General features: G+C 35.7%; 1 protein-coding gene across 1 annotated transcript in view; it reads left to right on the top strand.

The window, feature by feature from the left end:
* Window positions 1-3,181: 3,181 nt before the first annotated feature.
* The window catches only part of LOC107711560 (retinal guanylyl cyclase 2-like), a 13,437-nt gene continuing 5,721 nt past the window's right edge, over window positions 3,182-10,897 (top strand). The window contains 15 exon segments of the mRNA XM_016516548.1: window positions 3,182-3,289; window positions 3,382-3,466; window positions 3,572-3,668; window positions 3,742-3,867; window positions 4,752-4,832; window positions 4,989-5,165; window positions 5,432-5,588; window positions 5,664-5,813; window positions 6,027-6,175; window positions 6,593-6,756; window positions 6,998-7,042; window positions 7,044-7,173; window positions 8,130-8,304; window positions 8,380-8,478; window positions 8,685-8,779. Coding sequence (XP_016372034.1) covers window positions 3,190-3,289; window positions 3,382-3,466; window positions 3,572-3,668; window positions 3,742-3,867; window positions 4,752-4,832; window positions 4,989-5,165; window positions 5,432-5,588; window positions 5,664-5,813; window positions 6,027-6,175; window positions 6,593-6,756; window positions 6,998-7,042; window positions 7,044-7,173; window positions 8,130-8,304; window positions 8,380-8,478; window positions 8,685-8,779 — 1,830 coding nt within the window. The 5' untranslated portion in view covers window positions 3,182-3,189.

The following is a 10,897-nucleotide window of genomic DNA, read 5'->3' as shown; positions in this document are numbered from 1 at the left end:
TATGAGATATGGGATGATGCGACTGAACCAGCCATGCCATTAATTATGAATTTATCAGTCTTTTGCATGCCAAAGTCAAATAGAAGCAGAAAATCGTGCTATAGGGTTCGCTCTGATCTGCTCCGTATTTGATTGGAAAAAGGTAAACAAAACGGCATAAATGCATAGAATAAATTCACATGACAAACAAATAGGCCGTTAGGAAAATGTGGGAGAAATAAAAAAAAAAATGTTAAACGTTGTAACCTTTATGTAATTTGGTGCATTTAGGACCAAAGTCCTCAATATGAAATAATTAAATCAGTTAATAATTACTTAAACCAAAAGTTAAATATTCTAATTTATTTTATGAATAATTAAAATGAGATCAGTAAATAATTAAATTCATCAATTTGTTTTGCAAGACTATATGAAAGCACATAGAGTACACTTTTTAAAATATCAACACATATTTAAAAAGACACTGCATTTGCAACACTGTAAAATGATCAACACTGTAAAAAATACACCTACTTCAACTAAAAAACTTGAGATAGCTTATAATTTTTAGTATAAAAGTCCAATTGCCTGCACAAGTCATTTGAACCTAAACTATATTAAAATGATTATAAAAATGATAGAACAATATATGCTTCCAAACCTTGATTTCCAATAACTTTTTAAAAATATTTATTTTAATTAAAATTTTTGTAATTTTTCTTACGTGCTTTTGTCATTTTTACTTTTTACAAATATTTATATTTAGCCTTAATTTGTATTATTTCAAGTTTTAATAATATTGTTTTTAATACTTATTTCACTTTAATTTGTATTTATTTTAGTTTAAGTTTTAGTAATTTTATCTGCTTTTGTCATTTTATTTTTAAAATAATATTTAGCAATAATTCATATTTATTTTTTACAATAAATCAACATTCCAAGACAAGTTGGTGGATTTTAAAGGTGCTGTATGTAAGTTTTTGACTCTACTAAAGCATAAAAATACCATAATAGTTTTGCAGATATTTAGGAAACATGCTAAGTTAACATACTTGTTTATCTGAAAAACAATGCTACAGTCAGTTATTCTCCTTTGAAAATGTGCGTAAGGTTACATACGTAACCGAGATGTTTTGGTTTGTGAAACCCGCCCACTGCCAGTTTACACAATTGTATTTCGGCACCCCGGGTTGCCAGTTGGCGGAAAACACAGCGTATTTCATTTAATTCATAGTCAAGTGCGCTCGTTCCTGTTGGTGTCGTCAATCTGGCAACGTGTGTGTGCGTCAAGTCTGAGGAGGAGGGGCCGGGTGAAAAAAACCCTCTCCAATATTTTGAATTTGGACTGCAATACCTAGTTCAACCACTCGGTGTCAATCCTACATACAGCACCTTTAATGCATGCTTGCTGAATAAAAGGTTTTTTTTGTTGTTTTTTTTTTAAGTCTGACTTCAAAACTTTGAACTGTACATGTATGTTGAAAGTGAAATGCAACTACTGTTTATTTATTTATTTTAAATACAATTGAATACAAAACTGTTCATTAAAAATTATATTATCAGCCATTTTTGTCAGCAGTTTGGCTGAAAAGATTTGCTCATATTTTGATTAGTACACTAAAAAAGTTATTTCCCAAAAAATATTTTTTTTTCTCTATACTGAAATATTAAATTTTTTTTTACATAACTTCTGTTTTATTTTTTCATAAAAATAAATATGATTTAAATCATAAAAGTTTTTGTTTATTCATTCATAGTCAAGTTCGCTCGTTCCTGTTGGTGTCGTCAATCTGGCAACCTGTGTGTGCGTCAAGTCTGAGGAGGAGGGGCCGGGTGAAAAAAACCCTCTCCAATATTTTCAAGAGGTCCTCGCTGCAGCCTGTAGCACGATGACGTAGCTGGATCAGGTCCAATACGTATTGGATATACGTGACAGAGTATAAAAGTTATAGGCCTACTAAAATATGCGGGCATCATTTTTTATACCATATAAAAATAAAAAGAAGAAAAACTGTCCTGTCAGTTGGGGTTCCGTATAGCCGACAGACCCGTTATCCCGGGTTATCCCGGATACAATCAAAAAGACATTTAGGCTAACTCTGATAGAGTGATGTATATCGTAATAATTAGCAATTGACAGTGCAATGTCTGCATATCAATCTTGTTGTATTCTTATAATAATGGATACAGCACTGTGCATCCTGGCGATAACATATGAAATGCAGGCTATTCAAAAAAATAAATAAATAAATAAAAAATAAAGCTTTGAAGTTGCCGGTATAGACGAAAACATCGCGGATGAATTTAGGCATTAACGTTTTTACATTGTAATGTAATGTAGGTCATCGTGTAGATATGTAATGTAGGTCAAAAACCCCTGCTACATGTACTGCGTTAGACTTCACTTAGACTAAGTCGCTGTGGATAAAAGCGTCTGCAAAATGATAAAATGTATTTATTCGAGACCTACTACAGCGCATGCGCGTAAAATATCCACTACGTAGTGGATATAGTCCAGCTACGTCATCGTGCTGCAGGCTGCAGCGAGGACAGACTCAATATTTTGAATTTGGACTGCAATACCTAGTTCAACCACTCGGTGTCAATCCTACATACAGCACCTTTAATGCATGCTTGCTGAATAAAAGTATTATTATTATTTTTTTTTTAAAGTCTGACTTCAAAACTTTGAACTGTACATGTATGTTGAAAGTGAAATGCAACTACTGTTTATTTATTTATTTTAAATACAATTGAATACAAAACTGTTCATTAAAAATTATATTATCAGCCATTTTTGTCAGCAGTTTGGCTGAAAAGATTTGCTCATATTTTGATTAGTACACTAAAAAAGTTATTTCCAAAAAAATATATTTTTTTCTCTATACTGAAATATTTCATTTTTTTTTTTTTTTACATAACTTCTGTTTTATTTTTTCATAAAAATAAATATGATTTAAATCATAAAAGTTTTTGTTTATTAAAAAAACATATTCAGTGTGATCTCAGACGAATGATTGCTCATTTGCCACTGTAAGATTTCCTAATTTGTCTCATGTTTTCAATACTTCTATTTGCAGTGGTCATCCTCGTTATGCACTCGGTGTTGATTGGTGGAGGAACCCAGAAGTTGCTGCTGGAGACTGCTTATGACATGCGGATGACAGGCGGCTCGCTGGTGTTTTTACCTTTATTGAGATGCAGACAGATATGGTGCGTTTTCTGGGACGGCCGATTCATTTCCCCCCAGCTGGACCACCAAAAACTGATTCCAGCTGCTGGTTTACGCATGGGATCATCTGCCGTGGAGGTGAGTGTGTATGTTGCTTTCTTGGTTTTCGTTCACATCGACATAACATGCATTTTATGTATCATATGTATCAATCACCCTCTGTGTTACAGGTGTGAATCTTTTACACATGGTTTTAATCTTCCTGTCTGGTTTTCTGTTCATCTTCTTCTCAATTGGCTTTTCTTACTGCATCAGGTATTCATCAAATTATAACCTGAATTTATTGTAACATTTAATGTTGCTCCGAGTGTGTAGACTCTGTCTAAAAGTTTCTTTAAATATTTGTAATGTTTTGTATAGGCGTAAAATTAGTAAGAGCCGAATGGTGCGGGGTCCAAACAAGATTTTACTGACTTTAAATGATGTCACATTCATCAACCCATCCCTGAGCAATAAGGTCAGTAACACAAGCACATGTGCACACAAACATTCCCATACTCTAATTATTCATACTTGTATCTGAAAAACAGAAGCTGATCTTGGATGACAGCAAGGCCAGTGACTCGAGAATGAGCATTTCAGAGCGAAGCCTCAAGTCTCCATTGTCTATTCAGTCGCCAGCCACCTACGAAAATACTAATGTTGCCATTTATGAGGTAAAAGAAAAACACTCAATAGGCCGATTGAATATTAAAGGCTCATATTATGAAAAATAGAATATTCTTTTCTACTTTAAAGTAAATTAGTTCAAAATAAACTATAGATTTAACATTCACAACCAAAAAATCCCTCCACAGTCCACTCCAAATAAAGCTGCAAATACGAGTTGTCATGTTTAGAAATCTTCAAATGTATCCCACATTTACATATCAATGGGCTTGAACCACCTTGATGAACAACAGTGTAAACTACACTATCGTTCAAAAATAATTCTAATTAGTAATTAGGAAATTAATAATTTTATTCAGCAAGGATGCAGTGAATTGATCAAAAGTGACAGTAAAGACTTCTACATTATTACATAACTTTTAAAATGTCCACAAAAATATTAAGCAGCACAACTGTTTTAAACACTTATAATAAGAAGAAATGTTTCTTGAGCAGCAAATCATCATATTAGAATGATCATGTGACAATGAAGAATGGTACAATGGCTGCTATAAGTTCAGCTCTGCCATAACAGGAATTAATTACATTTTAAAATATATTCAAATAGAAAATAGTTATTTTAAATTGTAATCATATTTTACAATATTACTGTTTTACTCTATTTTGATCTAACAAATACAGCCTTGGTGAGCATATGAGATATTGAAATCTTAATGGTAAAGTATCAAAAACATTATTTTTTTTATTCTAAAGGCCAAAGGGATGGTGGAAAATGGTCATTTAGAACTATATAGTGACTAGATTATGAGTGCAAGAAACCTTAACTAACATTATTTATATGTAAACATATACATATCATTTATATACATTATTTATACATATTTAATGTTAATCTCTTTGAACATTTACTCCAATGTTTCTCATTTTGCAGGGTGATTGGGCTTGGCTCAAAAGGCTTCCATTTGGAAATTTCTGGAACATCACTCCTCATACCAGTAATGTGTTTGAACTGGTTGGTTTTGCCACTGATTTTTACATAGTAAAAATGTAGGTGTAGTGCTCATTCTGTTTGTAGGACATTCTGTTTGTGTGTTCTTTGTTCGCTGTTGTTGATTATTTCCTTTATTTTATCATACAATCAATCAAACGATTGCTCTTGATATTCCAGATGAAAGATATGAGGCATGAGAACGTTAACCCCTTTCTTGGCTTTTTCCACGACTGTGGGGTGTTTGCCATAGTAACAGAGTACTGTTCGCGCGGCAGCTTGGAAGATCTGTTGGTCAATGATGACGTCAAACTGGACTGGATGTTCAAGTCCTCTCTCATTCTAGACCTCATCAAGGTGCTCTTATTAGGAATGTGCTTGGTTTAATTTAAGAGCATTGAAACATAGCAAGCACAAATTCATAATGTCTTCTGAATTTATACTCAAATCATACAGTATGCCACAAAAATAGTTATAATATGAATTATAAATGTACTTATTGGTCATTAAAAACATGATTCTTATAATTATTCATTTAATTGTGCAGTTTTATTTATTGTCACATAAATGCATTTGCAGTTACATCACATGTAAGCTTATGTGTGTTTCTGACTGGCATGCAGGGTATGAAATATCTTCACAACTGGAACGTCTGTCATGGAAGGCTTAAATCCAGGAACTGTGTGGTCGATGGGCGTTTTGTGCTCAAAATCACAGACTATGGCTACAACGAGGTTTTGGAAGCTCAGAGATTTCCTTATGTTGAGCCTCCAGCTGAAAGTAAGGTTTATTGTGAGACCTGTCTTGATGTCTATCTCCTGCATAGGATGTTAAAGTATTTTTAATCCCCCACAGCCCTTCTGTGGACCGCCCCTGAGATATTGAGAGAACCCTACCCTGGTCTATATGGCAGTCACCCTGGTGATGTGTACAGTTTCTCAATCATCATGCAAGAGGTGGTCATGCGAGGGCCTCCATTCTGCATGCTGGAGCACTCTTTTGATGGTAAAATCACATGACCCCACCATCTTTACCAGGGCTTTTCAAACTTTTTGATGACACAGACATACAATTTTTTTGTTTCATGTTGGTTTTCTCTGAACGTTTCTGTGGACCCCTGATCTATACTGTACTGTCTACATTGGTAGAGTGTTGTGTAGACATGTCATAACAATAATTTTACAATGTCTAAGTCTTTAATACATCTGGATCATATAGAAATTGTCCAGAAGGTCCGGAAGCCTCCTCCAATGTGCCGGCCCATTGTGTCCCCGGATCATGCCCCCATGGAGTGTATTCAGCTTATGAAGCAGTGCTGGAATGAACAGCCAGAGAAGAGACCCACATTTGATGAAATCTTTGACCAGGTGAACATCAGCAACGCTGCCAAACCATCACCATAATGTTGAATTTATGTGGTTGCCAGAAATTCAGTGTAAAAATACTGTGATCAAAATACTGTATTATGGGCCATTTATTTCATTAAGTGAAATAATATGTGACCCTGGACCACAAAACCAGTCATAAGGGTCAATGTTTCGAAATTTAGATTTATACATCGCCGTACCATGGGTGCAGCAGACGCAATGATATTACGCAGCACCTGAAAATAGGCTAACTTCCGTCAACATAACCAACGTGACCACCTGCTTGCACAGGGAGCGTGCTGGGGACTATTTTCAGGCGCTGCATAATATCATTATTGTATGAAATCAGTCTGATTTTAGTGATTCTATTCTTATATTCTTGGCCGTTCTCAGTCTTTTTTCTTATTCTCTCTACAGTTCAAGAATGTTAATAAAGGAAAAAAGACCAACATCATAGACTCCATGTTGCGAATGCTGGAGCAATATTCCTCCAACCTGGAGGAGTTGATCAGGGAAAGGACAGAGGAGCTGGAAATAGAGAAACAAAAGACTGAGAAACTCCTCACACAAATGTTGCCCCCGTAAGTGACAGATACACAGTCACAGTATAATGATTTTACCACCACACTATGCACTGATGTGATATTTAGAGAAATAAATATGGAACCACTTTCATTCACTCATATAAGTAAAGTTTTGTTTTTATATATATAATTCCAGTTTATCAAATTAAATCAAGTTATCCTAAATATGAAAACTTGAAAATGATGTATACATGTGTACAAAAGACAAGTGTCTTTTGTTTTTGTTCATCCTCTCTAGGTCAGTGGCAGAGGCTCTGAAGCTGGGCACTACAGTCGAACCGGAGTCTTTATTTCAGTGATATTGTTGGCTTCACCACAATCTCAGCCAACAGTGAGCCCATTGAGGTGGGTGACCTCCTCAATGACCTTTACACAACATTTGATGCTGTAATCGGCAATCATGACGTCTACAAGGTAACACTACAAAAATTATGGTAACATTTATTGAAAAACTTTGTTTTATTGTTTGTATTCGTTGTATAAGCAAATGTTGGCTTCCACAGTGATTTCTCTAATTTAAAGAGGACCTTTTATACCCCTTTTTACAAGATGTAATATAAGTCTCAGGTGTCCCCAGAATGTGTCTGTGAATTTTCAATAAAATACCCCACAGATCATTTAATATATCATTTTGAAAATTTATATTTTGAGTAGAAGTACAAATACGCTGTTTTCCATGCATTCAAATGAGCAGCTGCTCCCCGCCCCCTTTTCCAGAATAGGTCTGTGCCTTTACAGCTCGTACCTCAGAAACAAAACATCTGTTTGCTTTTGATTATCATGTCTGTCGCGTTGAAATCATACGTTTTAAAGCCATATCAGTTTAACATCTGATGTACGGTTTTCTAAGCGCACACATCTGAAGCACGCGCACAGAAAGCAGCTGTCACACGGCATGTAAGCATTAAACTAAGTTCTCTTTCATGTCTTATTGCGCTTAAACTGTCAACACAGTCGGTTATGTCTGTGACGGTAAACAGCAGGGAAAGAAATCGCATGTTTATATTACATCTAAAAACAGAAAATCACTCACTATTCTGGACTGAATAACTTCTATAGGTTTAATAAGAAGACATTTCTAATACGGCAGTGTCCGTCAACAGTCGTGGGCGGGGCCTGTTAAATGTGACATCACTTTTTACAGATTCTGCAAACGGCTTGTTCTGAGACACTGCTTCTAAATATGGGGATTAAAAAAAGGAGTGGGTGGATTTTTATCATTATAGGGTGGTTGTGTACACACACTGCCAAAACACATTTATGTTTAAACAACATGTAAAAGTAAATTTTGCATAATAGTTGCCCTTTAATTCTAATTATCATAAACTTTCAGTTTACTAATGAATGTCTCTTGTCTTCATTGTCTACAGGTGGAGACCATAGGAGATGCTTACATGGTGGCTTCAGGTGTGCCTGTGCCCAATGGGAACCGACATGCAGCTGAGATTGCAAACATGGCCTTGGACATTCTGAGTGCTGTTGGCACCTTCAAAATGAGACATATGCCTGATGTACCGTTCCGCATCCGAATAGGACTTCACACAGGTCAGGCTGATCCATCCCATTTAGTTTAAGATTAAATTTAAAAAATGTAAATGTAAATGCTTTCTTTCTTATTAGGTCCCTGTGTGGCTGGTGTGGTGGGTTTGACCATGCCACGGTACTGCCTGTTTGGGGACACAGTCACCACTGCTTCTAGAATGGAGTCCACAGGATTGCGTAAGCATGTGGCACTTCGTTTATACCATAAACAACTCTGTTTCTGTATTTCAAAGATCAGTATGTAAAGATGTATGTCTCGTTAAATCACAGTGATAAAAATTATTAACATCTGTAATCAATGAAATTCAGTGACTGTCATTAATTGAACAGTTGACAAGGCTAATATATAAAAGAAAAGACACTTAAACTTTGTATGTTTGCAGCGTACAGAATCCATGTCCATTCCAGTACAGTAAAAATTCTTATGGACCTGAAGTTGGGGTACAAAGTAGAGCTGAGAGCCAGAACAGAACTCAAGGTGAGCTCATCTGAGTTCTTCTGTAGAACAAATCAAATATTTGATATAATTTAAATCACAACTTCTTGTTTACACTACTGTTCAAAACTTTGGGGTCAGTAAGATTTTTTTAAAAAGAATGAATACTTTTATACAGAGAGGACACATTAAATGATCAAAAATGACAGGAAAGACATTTACAATGTTATAAAAGATTTCTTTTTAACATAAATTGTGTTCTTTTGAACTTTCTGTTGATCAAAGAATCCTGAAAAAATTAATCACAATTTCCACAAAAAGCAGTGCAGCTGTTCGTCATATTAGAATGATTTTAAAGGTGACATATCATGAAAATCTGACTTTTCCAGGTTTTAAGTGCTATAATCAGGTCCCCGGTGCATCTACCAACCAAGGAAATGTGAAAAAGATTAACCCAGTAACTTTGTTTTGGTAAGCCTTTTTCTGCAAGCATCTGAAAAAATGAGCGCATCTGATTTCGCTCCCCTAGTGATGTGGCAAAGGGACCTTATTTTAATATCACCGCCCCTTAAAGGTACAATATGTAAGATTTTCGTAATAAAATATCCAAAAACTACTTGCACAGTGTTATATATTTTATGCAGTTGTGTATTTATGTTATTCCAAAAGTTCCCAAGGATTTGTAAATCCAGAGAAATTCCAATTTTAAATAATGACTGGTCCCTGGTCATTGTCACCGATCAATGATGTAATATCCACATATCCTCAGTTTCCGCTTGTAGAAACTATGGCAACACACAGACACAACTGCTGCTGTACAGTTAAAGGCACAATATGTAAGTTTTCGCTGCTAGAGGGCACGTATTCAAAAGAAACAAAGGCGTAGTTTAATGACGCCGTGACTGAGTGTGGAATCATGGGAGTTGTCGTCTTCATCCCCACAGCCGATGCAATCCGACGGGACTCGGACAGAAATCATGTTCATGGATGAGCTAATGATTTATTAACGTAGTAGAATGAAGCAGACTGAGGCTGAAAGCCGTCGAAGCGAAACAAAGCCGCTGAACGAGCGTGACACACGGCTTGAAAACAGCGGAGCTTTTATTATGTCACAGTCGACTGCTTCCGCTCCTTCCGGTCGTGAGTATGTGGAGTAAAACAGCGCTGTTTTATCATACTTGATACATTTGAAAGTTCTGTTATAATGCTACTCTGTGCAGTCGTCACCGGTAAATAAAACGCACAACATATTAAAGCGTCTTTGGTGTTTCCATGTTTTCTACAAAACGAGGGTGTATGACGTCATTACGTCATTGGCAGGCAACACAATGACACTATGGACACGGTCCGTGTCACTAGTTAAAATTGCTTATTTCTCTGGATTTAAACATTCTTCGAAACATTTGGGATAGTGTAAGTACACAAGTCAGCAAAATATATAACACTGTTCTAGTGGTTTTTGGATATTTTAATAAAAAAATCTTACATATTGTGCCTTTAAACTAAATCCATTACGGCTGTCGCGAATAAAATGCAAATTAAATTAAAAGTGTTGACCGCGGCATTAAATTTAGATCTGCTCAGTGTTGCGCCATGATTTTTTTATGCGTTTTTACAGTGTTGCGCATTATAACCAATCACACACAAGTCTGTTGAGCTTATGAATGCAATGGCCAATCAGAGGCGTTCAGATGAGGTTTTGTTCAGTGTACGGCGCTCGCTGACTGAATTCAGCTCTCACGCGAATTCTCTCATCATACACAACAACACAGTGCAGATGTAGGTATGATGTAAGAGATTCATACGCCAAGTTCCTGTGGATCAGTGGTAGAGCATTGCGTTAGCAGTGCAGAGGACCGTGGTTTCGATTCCCAGAGAACACACATACTGGTAAAAAATGTATAGCCTGAATGCACTGTAAGTCGCTTTGCGTCTGCTAAATGCATAAATTAAATGATTATAAATTAATTAATTAAATTAATTCATAAAACCGTGTATAGACAGCTTTATGGATTATAAGGGCAGTTTTTTGAGAGTGCTTAAACTCGCGCTAGAGTTAAGTCAGTCATAATGTTCTTTGACAGTGTAAATGTTCTTTGCTTGCATTCTCTGTATAATTTATTCGCTGTTTGAATAACTATGGAAGGTACAGGTAATAAA

This window comes from Sinocyclocheilus rhinocerous, unplaced genomic scaffold (genome assembly GCF_001515625.1).
Source record: "Sinocyclocheilus rhinocerous isolate Xijiao unplaced genomic scaffold, SAMN03320098_v1.1 scaffold837, whole genome shotgun sequence".
Lineage (NCBI taxonomy): Eukaryota > Metazoa > Chordata > Actinopteri > Cypriniformes > Cyprinidae > Sinocyclocheilus > Sinocyclocheilus rhinocerous.
This window is presented reverse-complemented; position numbering and strand designations above follow the sequence as displayed.